This window comes from Rattus norvegicus, chromosome 5 (assembly GCF_021556685.1).
Source record: "Rattus norvegicus strain SHRSP/BbbUtx chromosome 5, alternate assembly SHRSP_T2T, whole genome shotgun sequence".
Taxonomy (NCBI): domain Eukaryota; kingdom Metazoa; phylum Chordata; class Mammalia; order Rodentia; family Muridae; genus Rattus; species Rattus norvegicus.
The window spans coordinates 125328599-125352699 of NC_141538.1; the positions used below are offsets into that span (position 1 = coordinate 125328599).

Sequence of the window (24101 nt, forward strand, 5' to 3'; positions counted from 1 at the left end):
CAAGGAAGCAGACACACAAAGGGAGATTTACAGAGCATGATGTGCATTAAGAGACAGGGAAAGAGTCCTGTGACAACATTAACTTCCCTGTCACTGCTACGGAAATGAGCTACAAAAGGGCAGGTATCTTGCCGGCCCCAGCATCCTACACAGTCCTAATGGTCGTTTATTAGGATCAAGCTTACCTACCAGGGTTAGGCCAGCACAAAGTGCTATTTACTGCAGACGGTATTCTTATATCTGCCTTCACTTGGGTGCTGCTGCCTTAGAGTCCGACACAGAGGTGAAGCTGTGTGAAGAAGGGGAAGGAGAGATGGGAGAGAAGACAACTGAACAAAGCCAGAGCACCCACTGTAGGCAAAGGAGCATGAAGCTTGACATCACACCGCCCTTCATCCCCAGCCTGTTCTTCACTATTGATTGAAAATTGATTAGGCAAGTTGCTTAACCACCCTGAGTCACAATTCTCTCTTCTCAGATAGGAAAAGGATTTTTGAGTTGATGTCCATTCTACCTCTGACACCCTAAGGTAGCTTGAAGTGATGATCGAATTGCACCTGATGCCTTTCCGAAGAAGAAGGAGGCAGTTTTGTGCTAATTTCTTTTACTGACGGTTCATTTTCCAAAGCAACAGCCTAACAAATCATGGGGCCAATTAGTGTAAGAGAAACAATTGATCCCTGTGCTCTGTGAGCTCAGCCCACCGCCTCGGTGGTTTGCGGCGTATTTGGGGAATGCTGCACAGCGCTAAATGGAAACTAATTGGACAGATGCAGCTGTAAATTGCACGGCGCTGCACTACACTGCAAGCTTCCGATGGCAGCAGCATGGCCTGACAGTAATAGGAAAACTATTACCAGGCTTCCCGCCACACACGGAAAACCAGCCCAGCTGGAGGCATGGTCCTACCTCCTCGTCTCACAGGGGGGAGCATAGAGGCTCACCCAGGGAACAGAAGCTGGACAAGAGGCCAGAGCAACTGTTCAGTGTTGGTGCCCTTTCACCCTGGCCTTACCATCCATCCTGTTGGTCTGTCAGCCTTCTCAAATAAAGAGCCCTAGAAATACAATCGAGATGCCCAATGGTTTAAAGATACTGCATCAAAGCCCTGGCATATGGAAATGGGTAATGGAAACAACCAGGATGTGCTGTTCTCCTGTGCCAGAGGCTGGGAATCTCAGACCAGTGTCTACAGGATGATTCTTTCCCTGCCCTTAAAGGATGCCATTTTCTTTTCATGGCTTACTGACCTTCTTTGACACTCCTTGGGTTGTGGACACACCCCCTTGATTTCTGATATGGTTTTATGTGGAATTCTCTATGTATGTTTTTCTCCAGTTTCCCCCTTGTATAAAGATATATGGGGCATTGCATTAGGGTCTCACCCTGCTCTAATACAGCCTTCTCTTATTATATATGTAGTGTTCCCAAATTAGGGTATATCCGGAAATGCTGAGATTTGGGGTTTCAGGGTATGTACTGGGGAGGAAGGATGGCACATATTTCAGCATGGAACAGGAGCATATATTTTCAAGAACAGAACTTTTGAACTGGGTACCAGCTGTTTATTACTAGACACTCCCTGTATAGGCCAGAACACCAGGATGTTTATGGTTTTATTTAATTCTCACCTCTATTCAAAAGTCTGGGAAATCTGTCCTATTTAACAATGCAGATCATGGCAGATTTGCAATTCAGGTTGTGACTGTGGCAGGCTGAAATCACATCTTGCCATAGTACCCAGGGGTCTTACTTCTGTGGGCCTTAAGAGTCATTCTTTGCCTCTGCCCATCATCAGCTCTCCACCTCACTCCCTCACTGTGTGAGCGAAGGTATTGGCATCCCCTGCTTTTCTCTCCTCACCCTCCTTCCATGGGCTACAGTGTAATCAATTCAATCTATTCACATTCCTGCAAGTTGTCTGCATAGACGCTTTCTTGTGACCAAGGCAAAGGTTAATTTCAAACTGGCAACAACATAAAAAGTAATTTTTCCATTAAATATAATGACCTCGTTTCTGTAGTGACTTGTGGCAAAACATGCTCTTTCATTTCATGCAACCACACTCATTTACCTACTTGCTACAATAATTTTATACCACAAGTTAAAATGTTGAAATGATCAGTTATATTGCTAAGTACCTCTGTTGTCGGCAGTTAGGATTCTTCATGCAGAAAGAAAAAGAAATAAAAGTAACCAGTTGTAGGGGAACAGAAATAGAGGCCATCTAAGTGCATTAGGAACTATGCGGGGGCACAGAGACAGCTGGAACTCGTAACCAGCCATGCCTAGTGGCCACCCATATTAGCTGTGTGACCTGAGATTAGCTATTCTGCTGATAAGTTTATGTCAACTTGACACAAACTTAGTCATGCCTTGGAAGAGGGAACCTCAGTTAAGGAGCTCCCTCCATTAGACTCACCTGTGGGGCATTTCTTGATTCCTAATTGATGGAGTTTCTCCGCTTTGGCATCCCTCGATGATGGACTATAAAGTATCAGATGAAATAAGTTCTTTCCTTTCCAGTTTACCTTTGGCCATATTATTTATCACAGCAACAGAGAAGCAAACTGGGACAGTTACTCAGCCCTGCTGGGTCTCAGTTTCTTGGACAGTGAAAGCAGGGGGAATCGTCTGTAACGTTATTGGATGGGTAAGACAAATGAGGGGTGCATGTATAAAGCACCTAGCATAGTTAATGCCTAGCAGGTAGTGATAATTCACTGAATAGTATCATTTTTATTTTTAAAAAAGTCTGATAAAATAAAAATGTAAAGTCTGAATCCTTATACATGCTGAGAAGAAATTCCAAGTTACACACACACACACACACACACACACACACAAACCAGCTATTCAAGAGTATAAATTGTCCCCACTGCCCCCATGCCCATTCAATCTGAACATTTAAAAATGCTATTACAAATTGAAAGGCCTTAGCTGAAGGCTGCTATCCTTCCTGGGAGAGGAGAGGAGCTCAGGAAAGTGGTAGCCACCCTGCTTAGCACATCTCAGAACAGTGTATCTATAAAGCCACCCATGGGTTTAGGAGCCATGGCTGCTCAGGTGGACATGCTAAAGGCTTTTCTCTAACCTACTTTCAGTGAAGTCACAGAAGTTGTCAGTGCTTTAAGTGCTCCTGATCTTGGGAAAGGGTCCTAAGATGTGTTCTCCTCCCCACTCTATCGCCAATGTCTTCGTCACAATATGAATGAAGACAGCAAGAGAGAAGGGTAAGGGAGCATACTGAGATCTATCTGTCCTCAAAGTACTAACATGAAAATGCTCAACCACAGAAAGTTTTGTAAGGGTAACTCTTAAACTTAACCTTCTGCCACATCTGCTTTCTCTAGCTCTAGGTGGGTTAAGAGATCAGTAACTGAAAAGATACTAGCTATGTCTGAAGGGCTCAGAGCTACTGGAGTTTCATTGCTTCTAGAATCTTTCAGCAAACAGTGCTAGAAAAATATTTTTTGAAAAATCATAACCTGATATTGATGTTCCCATTTCAAATTTAATATTAAAGGGTTTCTCCTTAGGTTTGACAAATATTTGTGTCTCATCTCTATCCTGTGGACCATCTTGCTTGCCAGTAACCATGTATTTATGCTTTATTGTAATATATATCCAAAGCTATCTGAAAATTATAATTCCAACATGAACGAGTCAGGCACACACCAAAGTTTTTTTGGTCCTTGTGTCCTAAGCCTGTTCCCTCCTGTGACAAAGATAATGATGGTGGCCAGTATTCAGAAATTCCTGGGTTTCAAGTGTTAGAAAACAACTCAGACTGATCACAAACAATCTTAGTGACAGAAGGAAATTGCTGATTTGTGTAGTTGAAAGCTGTAGATTCTCAGGAATGCTGGGATCCAGGTTCTTGGGATCCAGCAGGAATCTGTAATGTAGAGCTGTTGGATTGAGAATCTTTAACTCATTTCCCTCAGAAAAAAAAAATTCCTAAATTAAGAGCCTTCCATCTGATATGCTAGATACATTAAGTGGACTTCTTCCCAGACCTATGAAGGAAGAATCCTTTTGGTTTTCCGTGCAAAGGAGCTGAGGAGTCACATAAGAAAGTGATTTTTTCTCAAGGCCACAAGGCCATGAAAGGGTTAAAATCCCTCCACCCCATGACATACCTGATGTTTCCTCTACAGCAGCACCAGAGCCTGTGTGTGCAGGAGACTAGGAGTTCAGTCATGGGGACATCCAGGCCAATCCAATTGCGATGATGCTCTAGGGACCCTAGCTCCTGAGCTCTGGGATTTTGAGTGAGCCGGAGTGGTAGGAAGCTACCGTTCAGGCCTGTTTTCCTGGAGAAATTTTACAATCAGCTCCCATGTCACTTGGCTGATTGCTAAGTGATTAAGCGCACCTGGCTCTTTGCCTGTGCACCACATTCTATCACAGGTCTGGGGTGCTTTTTGCTAGTTGACTAACTCATCTCTCTGTTTTAAGCAAGGTCCTTGTCACATCTTTCCAGATCTGTATGTTTATACCATATGACTAGAGAGCTGTTAAGAAACTGTTATAGCTGTTGTCGTCTTAGGAGGTTTACAAAAGAGTCAAAGAAATGCTGAGGGCTAGAGAGGACGAGCACGTTTCCTGAGTCCCACACCTCATTTTAATTGCCAGGGGAAGGGAAGGCACATAGATGAAGAGCTCATGGGGCTAGAGGGGGGTCAGAGGAGACTTGCACCCCACATCTTGCTGATTCATTCATTGCAAATTTTCACTTTAAAATATATACTGACAGAAGCATAGGCGGAGTTAGACTAGCAGTTGCCAGTAGCTATGGGGGAAGGCGACGAGCTGTTTATCGATACAGAATGACAGTTTGGGAAGATTAAAATTGTGTGCAGGTGGATGATTTCAGAACAATGTGAATATGCTAAATGCCACCGAATTGCATATTTAAAATGCCAAATTCTATATTATGTATATTTTTAACTATAAATGTTCCAAATCCTCAGTACGAATCAGGCTCTGTACTTGATCAATAGGGAGAGAGGAAGCAGCATTGTAACATGGAGATGGAGACGAATCAACACAATCCGGTCCACAGAAGGGCAAACTGGGCAGTTCCCTGCCCACCCCTCACAATGGAAGGCAGAACTCAAGAGGACTTGGGAGGCCTCAGAGAAGTGGCCTTTGTATTAAGCTCTGAATTAAGAAAAGAGCTCATCTTTCTCTGCACGTGGAGCTTAGGAATATGCCTGAAGGGAAACTATGGTTCATTGGAGGGCCAGAAAAACAGCCAGGTGGCATTAAGTGGGGGAAACATTGGAAGAACCCAGGGAGACAACCATTTCACTCTGGTGGATGCAGAGGCCCCACTAGGCTCTCCGACTCTATCCCAAAGGCAATGGGAAGCTTTGGTGTGATTCAAATCTTGGAAAGCCTTGAGGGAATTTGCCACATTTTCCCCCTCGGTCCCTTCACACAGCAGTGTGACTATCACAGGAAGAGAGAGTTGTTTACCATGTGAGGAGTGACTGAGCTACTCTCCTAATCCATGTATGAAACAATGGCTGTGTACCCAGGTTCTGGTGATGGAGATGTGAGGAGTGGATGAAATGACCGATATTAAGGAGACAATTAAGTTAAAACTGTAAGGAGGAATTCTTGAAAGGCCAGGAGGGTTGCTTGTGGGAATGGAGAAAGATAGCGTGTGCATTGAGTTCATAGTAGGAAATAATTCTGTATTTCTCCTTCGTGCATAAAGTAATTATTGTACCGACAATTGTTATAAATAAAAGGAGTCCTATTTTCAAAATGAGTAGTAATTCCAAGAGACAGCCTGCATTAGGACAGTAACAATAGACTCCCAAAGTTCTGGTATACATTTAGATAGGTATCCTTGTCTTTCTTCAGAAACATAGTCATTCTGAACAAACTATTTTGAATATGCTTTTTCAAACTCAACAGGATGCTGCTCGAGATTTCCGTAGCAAAAAATAATACCTTCTTTTCTGAATGATTTTTGCCGTGCTGCATACTGTTTCACAAGATAGAAACATGAATTTTCTCAGCTAGTCAGTGAGTACTCACAGCTTTGGATATTTCTAAATACTGTGGGGAGTATCTTGTTTCCAAGTCTTTGTCTGCAGGTTGCATTATTTCTGGATAATTAATTCCCTATGAGAGGAATCATAGGGTCATTTTGTGCATGATTTTTTAAGGCTTTGAAACACAGTCAACCAGCTCTCCAAGAAGTTGCATTTCCACAGATAACAAGAAAGCAACCTTCCTCCCCAGGTGCCCTGCACTACACTAAGCAATTCATACTTTCACTTATTAATCTCCTAAAAGCACCAGAGAGATGCTGCCATTTTCCCTGTATTACACCTACGCAGTTTGTGTGGTATGTGTTTCGCCACAGCTTCTCAACAGTCTACACTGTATTCTTTCCATTCTGAAGGAGAAATACATGCCACTTTCATCTGGCAACATTTGGGCTTCCATGCCATTACGTCATTCTTCATTGTCTACAAAAATCATAGAGGGACATTCAGAAAGAGAGAAAGTGCTTCTAAGGGGCACACAGGCAGATGGGAGAGCTGTGTTTTGGACTGTGTTCTCCCTGGCCCAAGAGCACTTCCCTCCTCCCTATTGTCAAGGTACTGATCAAGGCAGGCAGCTGATCAAGGTACTAATCAAGGGGCCTCTACAGCTGGATACCATGTGATCTGACATTTTGGTTTTCTTGAGAAAAAGGATGCCAACCAGGGAACAGCTCCCCCTGACCTGCTCCATGAAGTACTTGATGATGGGGTGTCCAGGGGGCTGGTACAGAGGTTGCCTCCCAGTCTTGTTGGCACTGCATTACAGTGAAGGCATCCAAAAATATGTTAGTAAAAAGAAAGGCTTTTATAATGAGCCCAGGCCTCCCTTTGTCTTCTGAGGTTTTAACTACTGTAATTGCTTGTCATGTGATGTAGTGTGTTTTTCGTGTATCTATTTTTATTCTGTCTTTCTACTTATCTGTATTTTGTATGGTTTTGTTTTGTTGCATTTCGCTTCTCTTTGTGGATGGTGTTGTTAGTGTTGTTAGCATACTTGCATCATGACAGATATTTTCCCATGAACAGTAGTGCGTCAGGGAAGAGAGGGGGCCATATACACAATGATTACATGAAAGCTAAACAGGATAGAATTTATTCCTTAAAAATAGCTAATGGTATAGTCTTCGGCAGATGACTTTCTAATCCATACTGTATTTAATTGGCTGTATTGAACCATAGTACAAATTAAGTCTTCTCTGTAATTTATTCTGTCAGACAGTAGCCCCCCAAACAATTTGATACTTCATTTAAACATTGTTAAATGGCTCATGGAAATGCAAAGAAAAAGATTTAATGATGCTAAGAATCCCTCTGTTCACAGAATGAATCCTATGTGAAAAGTCATGAATTAACCCAACGCAGCCACTCGATAAGCATTTATGGAGTGCCTACCTTGAGCAGTACACAGAGATGGCTCGGCCCACCCTTACTCTCTTTCAATACTCATTATGTATCAATTATTGTCCCAGAGAAAACTTTTTAGGAACTGAAGAGAACCCATCATGGATCATTTTCTGAAGACTTAACATTCCCAAAGCAGAGAGGAAAAAGAGAAGCTGTGCTTAGAACCCAGGCACTCTCTATAACAACCTTTGCCCTACTCTTCTGGAATGTTCCCGTTTATTCTTCAAGACTTAGACTGAGCTCACAGCCTCTTCTGGCATGTCCCCATGTCCTCTTCCTGATTTCGCTCCCAGCATATGCAACATGAATTTAATGTAAATATTACCATGCTATACTGTGGTTTTAGAGTTTGCCACATGTCTGTTTTATGAGACCATGAGACCATCTGCATAGACCCAGATCACAGCCAACCTGTACATATATGTGATGTGAATCACTGAGTGTTTTGGAGAGATTTGGGGCAAAACAATTCAAAGAACTCTTACTTGGAAGGGCAGATGCATCACTGCAGGGTTGAAGGGGTGGGAATTACCCAGAGGGAATGGAAGGTCCTTTGAGAGTTGCCTATGTAGCTAATGAAGCAAGGGGGAGAGGAGGGAGAGAATTATCCCCAGAAAATCACATGCACAGAGGTACAGAGGTGGGAAAGCGCACACTCATTGTTTGTAGGGCATGGCACCTAACACTCATGTAGAAGATGGGGTGGGAATGGACTGAGGATGTTGATGCCTGGATGATCCCTGGGATCTTCTCCCTATAGCTTTGATCCATAGTGTAGGCAATAGGGCACAGAATAAGGAGTCCTGAAAGCCCTGCTCCTAAGACCAACAATCTGCTTTATTAGCAAGAGCAAGTGTCTCCAAGGCACTGTTTTCCATGGACCATACAAACCAGGCATGAATAGAGTGTACCGTCTCCCACTCTCAGCTTCCCACTCAGGTCTTATCTTCTCTGCTATGGTCCAAATTTTCCTACAGAAACATTCCTTGGGTGAAGCTCTCTTTGTCATCCATGACCAGTTGTAGGCTGTCTTTGATATTTTGGCCTTGGCTGCTTGGCAGACACATAAAAAGTTAGACAGCATGACATAGAACTAGATGTAAACTTCTAGGTGTTGCTTCCTTGACTACTTTCTCTGGGACCCCTGTGATTGACCTCTGTATGTTTGGATTTATCACTCTCCCTGACCTCAGACGCTTGCCTGCATTGCAGACAGTCGCCATTCCTTCCATCTATCCAGTTCTTTATCTCACGTGTTTCTCCTCCCCATTTATGAGCATCAACTTTTGCTTTTTAAAACAAAAATGAGACCTAGCTTCTACATAACCATGTTCTCATCATCAGTGATTTGTCACCCTGGATAAAAGAAGACAAGACAGGTTTAGTAGTGGTTAAGACAGTAGTCTCTGGCCTTCGGTCTCTTCATGCATAAACTCGGAGCCAAGCTATGTAACATTTAAGGTCTCATCTGACTCCAAGTTCATTTGATTGGTCATGTAATAAAAAATCTACTCAAAGACCTAGACAATTTCTAGGTGCTGAAGAAACATTTGCATGATCTCTGAGTGGCTAAAATGAATGTGACAAACACAACTGTAGAATTTACCAAATCCTGATGTGCCTGTATTTCAATGTCTCCTATATTGTGTCTGCATAGTAGGTTAGGGAAAGAGGAGACACACTCCCTCACTGATGGTTAGTTTTTAAGTGAATGCAACACTTGGAGAGCACTGCTCTTTAACGTGTCATAAAATTAACTACAAGAGAAGATAATGTTACGAATATCTTTAAGTGCGTTGTGTGCACGCACTGACACAGCTAACACTTTGCAAGGCAATATTAGGTATCATCAAGCATTAAGAATGTTTTGATTTAAAATACTTAATGAGGATTCGTAGATAAATTAAAACATCTCCATCTGCTATCTTCATGGTAGGTGATATTTTACCATTGCACACTCATCTCTGAATCTAATTCCACCAGGAGGATTTCTAATCGCTGTTTAATTTTAGAGCAATATTCTGCTTGGCAATCAATAAGACAGTGTCGTCAAACTTGGATTTAATAGGAGACGTGGATTACATCCTCTGCATTATGCAGGGAAAGAAATACTTTCAGGAAAAAGGAGAGAAGAAAAGAATGTCTTTGTCTCCAATTTTCCCCTGCCACATACCATTCTCGCTCACAAAAGCTTATAAATCAATGCCCCATGTTGTGTGAATATAAATCTCATCAATTTTACATCATTAACACCATGAAAAAGCTATCACTCTCAGGGCAATTTTCCTCTGCTAGCTAAATCTGTCCTTCTGATGAAACAAAACAAGCAGATTCTGATTGTTTCGCTCACAAACCCTTCCTCCACCAACTTTAATCATGTCAAAATCCACTCAGTATAAACTTGCCATATTGCCAGTTGAAAGACTAAGGACTTGAGGCAGTGATGCCATGCTGTCATTCAAGGAGCAATGGGCCCCTGGAAAGATGATGAGGCATCAGGGAGAGGTGTAGGGGTCACCAGATGGGTGAGTGACAGTTGCCTCTGGGCAGATGAAGGCAAGGCAGAACGTTCTAGAGCAGCAGATGATTCTCGTAGTCAGAAGCCTAGTCAAGCAAGAGGCTGAGGAATTGACATTAACGGGTAAGGTCAGTCATCTCTAGAATTAAGGTGATGAGAACCAGAGGCCACTGAGCCAGGAGACCCAAGTGGCTTTAAGGGACAGGAAACCTGCTGTTGGACTTAAGAGAATACTTACCCTAGTAGTTCTAAAGGCTTTCATAGAAGAGCTGCCTGTGCTGTCTTTGTTTCTCCCTCCTTTCTGGTATTTAGGAATAGGAAAGATTTCATGCACCATAAAAGATAGTCATTTTTCTGCTTGGACTATTTGAAGCTTACTCAAATATAAGCGAGGGAACATAACAACAATAAGCAGATATAATTCTAATTAAATATTTGCATGCACAAATATATAGAGCTATATTAGAAATAATTATATATGTATATCTTTCAACAGCAAGCCCACAGCCAGCATCATGCTAAAGGGATAGGAACTCAAAGCCTTTTCAATAAAATGCAGAGCAGACAACATTGTCTACTCTTTCTGTATCTGTTCTTTACAGTACTTGAAGTCCTTTTAGGTTTTTGAAATTTGCCTTTTTATTGCTAAAGGCAATAAAATCCTTATAAAGCCAGGGCTCTTGAGTTAGAACTGTTTGGTGTAGTTTTTGTAGGTAATAAACTACAATGCAGAAAGGACTGGTGAGCGGTTTGCATTAGTACAGTGAGAAGAATTCAAGCTTCTTGGTGTAAAGAAAGTGTTCTTTGTAGGGATTCTGGACTGACTGCAAGCATCTCTTTGCATTTGCAAGCCTTTATAGAGTTTTAATTGATATGATATATGGGATTATTATAGGGAAACAAGCAAAAAGGTGCCCTCCCATCTCCTAGTAGGATGGGAAACTTTGATTCTGTGGTAGCTTGAATAACTAAAGCAGAAAGGCCAATTTCAAACTACTGAGCATAAACCAGATTTCTTCAGTTCACTGAAGTGGGTGGAGCTTAGGGCAGGGGAGATGACAGCGTTCAGGAAGACAGAGTCTAGTGTGGCAGTGGTCCAGAAGTCAGACAAACTTATAGAACATCTGTGACCATCAGTGTGAGAGATATACATCATGAGTCTTAAGGGAATATTCCTTCAAGGACAGGGAAGGCTAGCACTGCAGGGGCTGCTTAACAGACAGTGTCATTTCATGTGGCCATCAAAAGAGAATTTAAAATGGTGATAAAATCAGACATCGCAGAGAGACAGACTCAACAGATGAAAAGTGTGTGCACGTGGGCGTCTGCATGCGTCCCAACCTCTGCCCAAAGAGGTGACCCGGAAAAGGATAAAGTTATTCATCCCTCAACACAGATTTTCACCAGCTGCTGGGAAAACTCAGTAACCGTGCAAAACTAGAGCACTGTGATGTTCACAGCACTCCCTGGAGTTGTTCAAGGGACAGCGCCTCCCTCTGTATGCAAAGGGCTGAGAATGTAAGTGTGTTCTCTTATCGAGACAGATTGAACTGAGCTGTGCTGTGAAGGTTGTGAGCAAAAAGAAGCATGTGGGCTGATTTAGACCGGGAGGCTTTGGCAGGCAGTGTGGAGCCACCTCTGCAGATGCTCACTCCCATATGAACAGTCCCGGTTTATCTCTGGTCACAGCAGTGAGACCATGGAGGGAGACCTCCCTTTCTCAAGGGCAGGCGTAGCTCTTTTTCCTTCCATCTGTACCAAACAGCTTTCCCAAAGCCCCTTGGGCCTTTCACACATGGCAGAAACACATCTCTTATTGATCAACAGCTCGAGGGGGTGTGTTCCCTGAAACATGCTCTTCCTTTTGTGTGTCCCCAGGCCCTTCAGCATCACCATGCTGTTCACGAAATTTCCTACATTGCGAAGGACATCACAGATCACCGGGCTTTTGGATACGTTTGTGGGAAGGAAGGGAATCACAGATTTGTGGCCATCAAAACAGCCCAGGCGGTAAGTGTTTCTGTCCAATACAGGTGTTTTCCTTGTAACTGTGCAGTCAGAGCCAACATCGTTGATTTTCCAAGACCCAGCCTGACCAGATGATGTACCACCACTGTCAGCTGATGTGCAGCATCCCACGTAGGAAAGATAAACAGCCTTAAAGCAAAGGAGCATGGCCCCACCCGTTCAGTTTTATTTTTTTATCCTAATGGATATTTCCTAATGACTAATTATTTTCCCTCTCTGATTAAGCTAGATAGAGACACATATACAAATAAGTTTCCTTGCGTTCATAGCCTCATTTACAAAGAAAATAAGAGAAAACCAATAGCTGCTTTGCATATGGCCTGCCCTAATTTTATTATATTCCGACTCACTAATAAATAAAAGCAATGCTTTTTATGCTTATGATTATTATGAATTTGCAAATATAATTAGTTGAAAAAATGAACTTTAGCCTAGAAGCAATTTGCTAAACCAATATAAACAAGGTAGAATTAATTAAGAATGGAATGCTTTCAGTTTAATAGAAAAAGGAAGGGCTGCGGGTTGGAGCCAGAGACAAAAAAATTAGTAGCTGCAGTTCAGCAGCGTTCTTTATTAATGTGTGCCACCACCCTTCACTCCAGGCTGAGCCCGTTATCCTGGACTTGAGAGATCTCTTTCAACTCATCTATGAGCTGAAGCAAAGAGAAGAATTGGAAAAAAAGGCACAGAAGGATAAGCAGTGTGAACAAGCCGTGTACCAGGTATACCTATGCGTTTCTCCCAGTGCTGCAGAAGACGGGGCCCACAATAAACAGATGGGAAACTGACAAGTCGAGCTGTCTCCTCCTGGTGCTGAGCAGAAATAAACAGAGATGAAAGGTTCCTTGAGATTACAGACACCCACACGTAGCCATTAGAAGTGATCCTTTTTGGTTTGGTTTTGTTCTGTTTTTTCTTTCTGAGACTCCAGATAGGGTAGAGAAAGGAAACTCTTTAATGGGGGGAAGATTTCAGGGGAGGAAGACTAAAGGCCCATAGTGACTTTGCCGGCTTTGCTGTTGTTAATGCGGGGAGTGGGTGGGGAGAGAGCTGCAGGATTTGGAGTTCCTTTGTGTATTTTCTGCGGTAATGGCCTCCTACCCTATCCTAATCAATGCTGGCTCTCTACTGTGCTGTAGCATCTGAAGATAATCTCACTTCTCTTCCTTTGCATCCTTTGCTTTCACCATCCCTTCCCTCGCTGGGATAGACCATTTTGGAAGAGGATGTTGAAGATCCCGTGTACCAGGTAATTTCTGAACCCCGTCAGGGTTTTGCATGCAGCTGTGAAGGCTCTTTTGGCTGAAGCGTGAGGATTCTGTTGAATGCAGAACCTGCAGAAGAATTAAGATGATTTCTGAAGGCCAGGGTTGCCAGCCTCTGCAGGGAGAGAATATTTCCACACTAAGAAGCCAGCAGCCGTGATGGGAGATCTAGAGATCCACTTCCTTCTTCGCACCCCTGCCTCAGAGCCCTCCAAATCTGGAAAGTTTGATCCTAGAAATAAATGTTTTTCAGTGGTCTCTCGACTGTTGTAACTTTTTTAGAGACAAAATGGATAATGAAGTAGACTCTGTAAGCTAAGAATTAGGGTTGAGGGGCTTACATTTGCATGACATTTGAACACAAACCTAATGAATGGTTTCAGAGCTTTAGCGAGGATGTAAAAATATTTTTGAAGCCCTGATGATGTAGACTAACCCTCTGATTATTTGGCTCATGGCACAGAGCTGCTATAACATGAGAGAATCCTGAGATACCTCTGTCCAGGGCTTTCTCTACACTCTCTTCACGGTCCACAGCACAAAGGAACTCTTGAGGTCAAGTCCAAGGTCTGTGCAAAGATTCAGAAAGAAAGGAAGAACTGGATGTCCTCACTCTCTCCTGCACTTACTTCTAAGGAGAAAATGTGGAAAAAAATCATACCCGTTTTTTGAACCTAAAAGCAAACGTTCAACTTGTATTTCTAAATCCTGATACATAGGCATGGTTTATGTCTGTCTTACATATGCATACGTTCACAGCCATGATCAAAATAAGATGATAGATACACGCATAGATACATAGGCAAATAGATAAGTCTCAAAATAGAAGTATCTAGCAGATCTGTGGTAAACACAAGTCAGAAATGCACTACTCAACATACCCTTGCTTTTGAGGGTTAAAGAAGAACTTACTTATAGCAGAAACTTTGACCACTACTTACTGGGCTCATGGGGGAATGAGAATGGTGGCCTTTTGGAGACACCCAACCCTTTATGTCTGAAATGTACACATAGAAAAGTTGAAGTTCACTATTTTATACTGATAAGATTCTGTTTAGGGGATCAGAGAGGTTGGGGCTTCTGAGTTCTTGAGCAATGACCTGGGACCTTAGGACGGCAAGGGAACTGTAGAATGAAGATTGCAGGGCTGTAGCCCCATGACACCATTCCATTCAGCTGCTACTCAGACAAAATGCTACTGGATGAAGACATCGCCTCTCCAGAAAGACTTGCAGTTGCCCAGTACCCTCTCTGCAGAGGCCAAGCATCAAAACTCTGCAGTGTTCCTTGGCAGGGTCCATCCCATCTCAATACCCATTTCTGATACCCCTTCTTGTGCCTGTTTCTGTGATGCTTGCTGTGATTTGCATCTAAATTCGAAATGCTTTTCTCGTCTTTCTTTTTTTTTTCTTTCTGCCTTTTCCTCTCTGGCTGCTCCTGCAATAGTACATTGTGTTTGAGGCTGGACACGAGCCAATCCGTGATCCTGAAACAGAAGAAAACATTTACCAGGTATAAGATCCTTGCTTCTTTGTTTGCACCCTTTATCAGCAAATGCTAGCATACTAATAGACTCCGTACTGAGAGGTTCAGGGAGTCGGGGTCTCTTGGTCATACAAGAGTGGGAGATGCCTTTGGGAACACTGACTGTTGCTTCCCCAGCAATTTCCTACTGTTTCCATGCCTCATCGTTGAAATCTTTAGTTGCCAGTTGGGTACAGTGTTTAAATCTGAAACAGATCATAGGTGTTTTAAGTAGCATTATTTTGGTTAGGGTTCCATTGCTGTGAAGGAGCACCATAGCCAAGACAACTCTTATAATGGAAAAAATGTTTAGTTGGGGCTGGCTTACAGTTTTAGAAGTTTAGTCTATTTTCATCCTGGTGGGAAGCATGGCAGTGTGCAGTCTGGCATGGTACTGGAGATGGGGCTGAGTGAGAGTTTTACCTCCTGATCCAAAGGCAGCAGAATAAGACTGTCTCACACTGAGCATAGAAGACCTCAAAGCCCACTTCCACAGTGACACACTTCTTCCAACCCCACCACATCTACTTTAGCAAGGCCACACGTACCTCACCAAGACCATACCTCCTAATAGTGCCACTCCCTATGGGAGAAGCATTCAATCACATAAGTCTATGGGGAGCATATTTATTCAAACCACCATGAGCATTAAAACCCATAGCATCGCACTGTACTGAGGTAATGCACTGGAGGATAGCAGTCTACCAAGAAGAAGGGTCTTTCACCTCTCAATGGAATGCTTGTATCCAGTTTGTTTAAAAACCCAACTTCCCTCCTATACATAAGAGACAAATTCAAACATTCTATATGAAAACAGCATTGGGAGGATGACTAGAACGAAGGAAAGCACAGCTGAAGGTTTTCTCCATCCTGAAGGGGAAGCACATTAATGATCATAACTGTGAAGAATACATGAAACGTTTCTACACTCATCCAACTCTTAGAACTAGGTGATCAAACGGCCATTTTAATCCTGCCTTTGGTGGAAAGGGCCATCAATGGATTAGAGTTTAGAACACACTCTGCAGGCTCACACAGCTACTTAGAGCCAGGACTGAAAGGCGGATGCATGTGGAGGCCGAGCCCCAGTCTCCTCTGGAATCCCATGTAAGGCTTTGCAAAGACCTTGGGCCCCAGTAGCATGGTATAGTGATATATCAAGTAAATATGATAATTTTTCACTAATGAGAACCTTGGTCTTCACTTAGAGCATGAATACTATGGGAGGAGTGATTTGATGCATTTATTTAATCAGTGGTTTTAATTTACTCAGTTGTGTGTTCTATTATTCAGCCTTAGGCGTGTGTTAATTGTGAAATCAAAACAAAACCTATTTTCAATTTCTCTCAAATGTGTAGAATTCAAAATGAGCAAACCCAATCTCTCCCAGCAACTCAGTTTAAACCAGCTTCATAGACTAGTAGTTTATTTATGCCTGCCTGAGCCCACCCCAGACTCTTCCATTGGGCTTCCACCAATGAGAGCTGGAGCAAGGATGCCTTCAAAGGGCATCTACATGAGATACAAGGTGTTTAGTCTTCACTTACAAAGCTTCTGTCCCAAAAAGAAAAGTTGCAGTTGTCCCCAGAGTCAGATCTAAAGCCCTGACCCACCTTGTGGTGTCTGAGCATTGAGGCCAAAGGGTCATTAACCGGCCGTCCAAGGGGAGAGAGAGCACCTTCCCTATAGGAGAGGCACTTGAATCCAGCTGAGCTCCAGTTGCACAGCACTTGGGGACAGCAAAGTGACAGCAAGTACCAGAAAGAGCTGCCTTAGGCTGGGGCAGAGCTGGGGGGTCCAGTTTGGCCCTTCTTGCCACCGACCTTTGGGTCATAGTTGGAGGGCAAGACACCTACTGTTTCTCAGACTTTACTTCTACAATTATAAAGTAGGAGGCTCCACCCAAACACATGTCAGTGAGAGACTGAAACATGCTTATACGGGGACAGAATCCTGGGCAGCATCCTGGGCCACGAATAGCTATGTGGATCCAGATCTTAGCAACAAGTGTTAGCTCCAGCCACCTGTGTCTGGGCCTTAGTTTACCCATCTGTAAAATGAGTAAATAATCTTTCTGGGTAAGCTCTTTCCTGCTGTTTGCAACACACCTTGCAAGAAGCAGTTTAACCACACGGGGCTGTGTTCTCTTTGCACAATCATGCTAACTCTCTCTATAGGGCAGCAAGTACTGACTCAGAAGTGGGGTACATGTGTGATCATTGATGACCCCCAAACATGGAGTTTACGTTACAACTTTCATCTCTCAAAATCTTCACTGTGGCTTGAGTCATTTTCCCACCTTTCAGATAAGGGGAGTGAGGCTTATGGTGACCAGGGATCTTGCTGATGTTGCAGAGTCTGTGAGACAGGATCTCTAAGGCAGGTCTCCCTGACCTCTGTAATAAGCACCTCTGTCTCTCAGCTCTTTTCAGCTCAATGTTACATGGCTCTGGGCTTCCCAATTAGGTCCTGTGTATTTTAAGTAGCTGTCTAAAAGATCTCACTTGGTTTAATAGCGCTGGCCTCTTGATCTTCCCATCTGCCTGTCATTAACAGGAAGGCATCATTTACAAGAATGAATATTTTATCCCATCTATTGGAAAGGCCTGTGGCCATGTACCTCTCCTGTACCGCAGAGCCACCTGGGCTCAGTGCACTTAGCAGGAGATAAGCCCTTGGCCTAAAGATTACCAGACAGTGCTTTAAAGCACTGACACTAGAAACCCTGTTGTTTTTGTTTTGTGTGTGTGCATGCTGGCAATTACTACATAGCTGATCCTGCCACATATGTCTTACTGTTTCTACTACTTTGGCTCAAGGTGATCTCATTTTTATGGTGGCCCCTTTTTCTAGAAGGAAGCACACATAGACCTGAGGCCTAGTAGCCTTTCAGGTTTTTATGCCTTTGGATGGTATACATAAATTTTGCCTCTCAGCTTCCTGGACTGTGAACTGAGGCTAGTCCAGTGTGGGCTCCACACTCTGATACCCTGATATGCCCTGTCCATGGAAGCTTCTGTGTAGCCATTCCTTCCTTTTACTTCCATATCATCATCAGGTACTACTTTTGATAAGATTCTGTACTAACAGAAAAAGAAACTATCTACAGAGCTCATTTTGTCGTTGAGCCCCTCAGAAAGTTGAAGTCTTGCTTTGCTGTTGTGGTCAACATGAGGATGAAGAGGCTCTGGGGTAACTGAGCCATCTTTCCAAGGAAGAGTGAGACCCCCGCCCCCAACCATGTTAATAATCGTAATTGTTACTTGTGTTACGTGCCTTGGAAAACGTTACCAGTTCTCTTTAAAACAACACAGGGCAGTTTTATATGTGACTTGCTGGCGACCTTTCTGTCATTCGGTGAGTTGAGAAGAAAAACTGAGGCTGTCGTTTTCAACACACGGGAATCTGAGTTCCAGTATCACGGGCTCTAATTCCAGACCACAAGTGGGGCCTTCCACTTTCCAAGCGGGTATTTTTCACATCAGTTGTTCAGAACTTAGTGTTAATCTCCCCATGTGTTAAGTACCAATTTAAAACAATAAGGCTAGCCCTGTGTCATCCAACACACCCCTGAATGGCCTCTCCACACACAATCACCACACTGCTGACCCAAACGTGCCCTCTGTGTATATCACTCCAAGTGTAATAGCCTATTTAATTGTTCACTGAGGAATGTATTTGTGGGCATTTAAGTATCTGCTGGGCACCTGGGAAAGTAACAGTGATTGCATGGCCCCTGTCCTCAAGGAGTTTATAGATAATCCCCTAGAAGCTCATGTCAACCAGTTGAGAAAACTGAGGCTCAGGGAACAACATGTCTCCTCTAAGTCACCCATCCTAGAGCCAAGCCTGGGTTAGGCACCAGATCTTCAGCACTTCATCTAAAATTGTTAACACTGCACCACTGTCGTGTACTGCAGTGGGTGGGACAGATCCTGTGCAGAGCCAGACTTTAGCCCTCACCGGTAAATGTTTGACGAGGCAAGTCTTCGCTTAATGTTTAAATATAAAGGATAATCAAGTAAGCGGCCTGTGCTGAGCAAGCTTACAGAGCTGTGGTCCTAGAGACAACATGGGCTGTTCTAGCTCCCATGAATAGAAAAAGCCTGTTTCATACTCTGCATTAGTAGCCTGTGTATAGTTCCATCTCTTCTAACACAAGGAGTTCTGCTGACTCTGGGCCATATCTTCCATTCTCCCTGTCCAGAAAAGGCACACTACCTAGCAGAGAGCAGGGATGGTTTTTTTTTTTTTTTAGTGAAAGGGTGTGCCTGAGCAGGGAAACAAAACAATCAAAAAAAACCTCCAAAACAGGTTCTTTGGTAGAGGGAGGCAGGACTGGTGAGATGTCCTGGCTGAGATAAATCTTAAAGGACAAACAAGCAGATTGATATCTCACCCATGGGAGAGCCAAGTCGAAAAGTGTTTTCAATTATGCACAGTTTGGGTTTCTCCATCGCATGGCTTGTTCTCCATTTGCCGGGATAATTGAGATGCAGCCGTGGTTCAACTGTGCTAAGTGCCCATAGTGAGCAGTGAATTACGGGCAACAGAACACTCCTCATCCTGCTCAGTAAAGGGTGAGCTACTGAAAACAAAAGTGAGGCCTGGTAATTTATCGGCCCTCGTTAACAAGGACTCTGTAGACATTCCGGGAGGATTCCTTCTAAATGGAGCCCAGTTATCAGGACCAAAGAAATGACATTCTTCAGTGGATACCTGCAAACTGGGCTCAGGGAAGGGCATCCTCCACCGTGATACTCACAGTTCTGTTTTTCTGCAAGGATGCCCAGGGGCCTCTGGGAATTGCAGGGCATGCTGTTTTATAAAGAAGGATGTGTCTGAAGCAGCCGCCTGAACAGTGTAGCAATAAACCGCAAACTGCCTGGGTTGCAGTGCCTGGCCACCCCAATCCCTGTCTGCTGGACCCTCTCCGGGCCTGCTCTTCCTCCTCTGCACCACAGAGAGGGACAGCTATAGTTCTGAAGGACTCCTCCCGGTTATTATGTCACTATTTATGGAAAAGGGAATGATTGCCACCCTGTCTGCTCCTGGGATTTTCCTAAGGCCATGTTAACTAGTAATCATAAGTCTTATTTTGGTAGCCAGAAAGATCTAGGTTTGAACACTAGGTTTGAAGTTTGGGGCAAAGTTCACAACGCCTCTGAGCCTCTTTTTCTATAGTTTGAGGGTAGGGTTGGTGTCAGGAGTTTAAGTTAAATAGGAGTAAAAGTAGGAGAGCTCAACATGTCAGTTCAGCTTCTTCCTCTCAGGGATGGAAAGCTGGCTGGTCCATGCTTGGCAAGCACTTCTGTTTCTCAGTACACCCCCATACACACACACACACACTGCTATAGGGAAGATTTACCTCAGGTATTCATAGCAGGCCTTCTGATTGTGACATACTCTATCTGCTCCTGAGAAGCATCCAGCCTGCTGGAAAGCCAGTCCCACTGTCAGGACACCATAAACCCACTGCCGCTTGGTCTCTGCAGAGGACAGCAAAGCCGTGGCAGTCTGGGGGAGGAGCAGTTAATGAGTGCTTCCAATCTGGAATGTTTCGGTGCAGAGCCCGTGATTGACACATTAGAGAAGTATTCAACACTATTAATATCACAAAATGTGTTCGTATACATATGTATATGATTATGTGTGACAAAGGAAATCATCATCCTACCATATTGCAGAATTGTGGGGCTCCATGGTTCTTACTTCTCTGATACCCAGTTTCTCATTTTGCTTCTTAACATAACTTGAGTGAGATACACTTTTTGGTCAGGCCTTTGGAGAGCAGCAAAGCCAGAGGGGCTTGATGACCTGCTCAGGGTGTTGCAGGTAGCAAGTAGCCCCGGAAGCTAGACGCATGAGCAGGGGAAGGAAGTGAGGGGAGATCTGGGGGGATGTCAGTTTAATCGGGAATTTCTGGATCCTGGTGTCTTACTTTCCCTGTCAGATAGGCCCTTCCTGTGATTGGCAGGTGGTTTGTGTGGGAACGCAGTGGAAGGCTGACAGGTACTAGGGACTTATTTTTCATAGCACATCAGTCTTAGCACAGAGACATATATATTTTCAACAGCAAACTGTAGTTATATCAGGAAAAATCATAACATCTGAACCACCTGTACGATTAATCAAATGAAGTTGGATTTTTGTTTTCCTGTTCTGTTTTGTTTTGTTTTAATTTCCACCATGTGATGCTTGAGGTCTCCATAAGCTGTTCTTTGATTCAAAGAAAGCCTCAAAGCAGAAATTTATTATAAGATGGTTAACCCTGTCCTGATAGGATTTTTCTCAAGGGAAGGAGCTTGACTTGAGGCCTTCACAGCTAACAACACTCCTTGGGGATGGGTGCTGGATCTGTCTTAGAGACCGTCTCACAGTCAAACTTGCAGAGATGACTTACTGCTTTGAAAGTGGAATACCAAGCCAGGTGATGGTGGCACAAACCTTTAATCCCACCACTTGGGAGGTGGAGGCAGGGCAATCTATGAGTTCAAGGCCATCCTGGTCTACAGAGTAAGGTCTAGGCTATCCAGGGCTACATAGAGAAAAAGAAGGAAAGTGGAACCCCAGTGTTTTGACGTTGAATTTGATTTCTTTCTAGGTTCCCACCAGCCAAAAGAAGGAAGGTGTTTATGATGTGCCAAAAAGTCAACCTGTAAGTGTAAGTACATGTGCCTCGGCGGCGAGATTCACACAGAGGCTGCCCCTGGTGGGGGCCTCTTCCAGCCGTAGTCTCACTCTTGGAGCCATGAGGGAAGAATGGTATAGATGAGCAGGGGACCAATCAGGACAAAGGTCTGTTCCTCTTGTTCCTGTGAGTGGAAAGAGATGGGGTTGAATAATACAAACAGCTCTGCTGAGGGGCTCAAGGTTCCAGGTGATTCAAAATAAAGGTCTCCAGCTGCAGCTTTATAGTACATGGTCCAGTCTAGGATGCTGTTGGCTTTTTTCTACCCATCCAACCTGAAAATGGTTGAAGCGTTTCAAAGGAACAAAAAAGGGGGGTGGAGGGTTGGTTGGGGCCTTTGGGGTATGTAAGGACTCATACCAATTAGCAGGACTTACAGAAAAGGTTCTGTATAGCAGGCTAGCAGAAGAACTAGCAGGTGAATGGGGCCATGGTAAGGAAAATGCCCAGTGTATTTGGACCCCATCTGTTGGAGAGGCTTCAGAAATCTGGGCCAGAAAGGAAAACGGAGCTCTTCCTTGGCACTAAAGGCAACCTTGTGTTCCTAATGCCAGCCTCACTGCTCTTTTGACTTTCGATTGGTCCATCCCCCATTACAGTTTCCTTCAGTTCACTTTGTGCCGGGATTGACTCACTTGCCCCTGACAGGTTTAGATATGTGAGGAAACACACTCTATTTGCTGCCCTAGTTTTTCTGATTTTATTTCCATTCTGGTCACACCCTCTCCATGCTTAATAGCTCCAAGGGGGAAAAAAAGGTAAGCCTCTTAGCCTGGCAAACAGACTGTCTAAAGGGTTCCATCAGCTCACAAGTCTCTTAGCCCTCTTCTGGGTCAGCTTTCCAGACACTTCCTTCTTCCTTCTCTGTCTGCTACCTGATATTCCTTCATCCACTTATCGGGGAGACTTGAGGTTTCTGCTCTGATCACCCCTGTCTTTGTGGCCCTGCAACACTTATTCCCCTATGAATAGCATGTCTTCCCCAACATCCCCATGAGTCTCCTGGGGTTCTTGTATTGCCAAAAGTGAGCCCTGGTAGCTGGATGCCAGGCTAGAAGCAGGCTTAGAAGTAGTTAATGAAAGACAATTGATTCTATCTTAAGGAAGGAATCTACGAGAATTCCTGGTTCTTCTACTTAAAGGGATTCCCTGTTTATCAGTACCTTAAAAGGTTGTTACCTAAAGGTGCAAGATGTTTTGCTTGGGAGACACATGAATGCACGAATGGATTGAGCTGGCTACTCAATTGTTGTTTCCTAAAACCTAGACTTACCCAGCATGGTAACAAATTTCCACATTTTCCAAGGCCTAAGAGAAGCAGGAGGGAGGATGAGGCTCAGGCTGTCACTTACAGACATAAACACAGACATTAAGCTCCTGCTCCTGCCCACCCCACAAGCTTTGGTAGAATTTCTACAACCCTTGGACCAAGATTTATCAACTCCCCAAAGGAGTTTCTGACTGAAAGAGAAGGTAGTATGTGTCTTGGAATGTTAGTCTCAGTTATGTCAACCTCACAGAGATGCATGAATTCCCTTCAGTCCTCCACTCTGCTCTCTCCATGCCCTACAGATTTTGGCATAAAGCCGTGCCCCTCTGATAATGTGTTTTTCCAGAGGGCAGCTCTCTGCTGTGAGGACCCTTTCCATAATTACCCAGGCTGCCCCATTTGTCTGTCCTCAAAGAGGAAACAGAGGGAGCCCTGCTTGTACACATTAGGTAGGTGCCAGGGAACTGTGAGGCTTCCCCTACATATCTCCCACAGGGAGACAAATGACTGGCAAGGCTCATCAGGCTAAGGTCCTCCCTGGTTGCCTCTGCCTTGGGTCCAGATCTACCCAAAGCCCTGGTGAGAAAATCAACCTGGGGGCTTCCTTTGGGAAATCAACCATCAGCTACAGAGGACTAATGTGATCTGCAAGACAAAGGCTTGCGTGTAGCTATCACCAGCTGCCTTTTACTGAGGGTCTCTGAGTAATCCTTTGTCTCTCAGGAGGCTCCGTGTCATTATCTGTTTTAAAAATTAAATTAAAAAAAAACGGTACTGCATACCTTTTATCTTTGGAAGATGGAAAAACATCTTGGGAAAGTCCTTAACAGGGGATGTAAATTAGATTAAATTAGGGCATGTCTGTGTTGCTCTAACAAACGATGCTTGAGCTGGCAGTTTTGACCAATCTGGGGACAGTCAACTTCTCAAATTGAGCACGTGCCTCCTTTGGGAAGCCTTCTTTACCTCAGAGTTACTGGCCTTTCTGTGGGCTTTTGTGCTTCCCTTTGCAATGATAACAATGGGTCTTGTGGTTTGCTTGTTTGTTTTTTCTTAATTTACCTACTCGAACCACTGGCTTTTGTGTGCCCCCAAAAGCACTCAGTGAAATTATAGCTGTTGTAGTTCAGGAATCCAGCACCGTGCCTAAAATTTAGCTGTCTCCGAGCATGGAGGTAATGTCCCATGTTGAGACAAAGATCTGGGTCTGCGTCCCATCTGGCTTCATTACTCCCTTGGCGAGGTTGCCTGAGTCCTTCTCTCTATTTAGTCTTTAGTCTTCTTGGGTTTGTAATGGCAATGGAAAACCATGACCATTGGATTCCAAGAGTTT

The 24101-nt window shown here is 43.9% G+C and overlaps 1 protein-coding gene across 22 annotated transcripts in view; it reads left to right on the plus strand.

Moving 5' to 3' along the window:
• Dab1 (DAB adaptor protein 1) overlaps positions 1-24101 on the plus strand; it is a 1118143-nt gene that overhangs the window by 1039803 nt on the left and 54239 nt on the right. For 10 of the 22 annotated variants that reach the window (XM_087660519.1, XM_087660515.1, XM_087660524.1 and 7 more), the window contains 5 exon segments: positions 11869-12000; positions 12621-12740; positions 13229-13267; positions 14730-14795; positions 21412-21471. In XM_087660519.1, the coding sequence (XP_087516645.1) occupies positions 11869-12000; positions 12621-12740; positions 13229-13267; positions 14730-14795; positions 21412-21471 (417 nt within the window). 22 annotated transcript variants of the gene reach the window in all.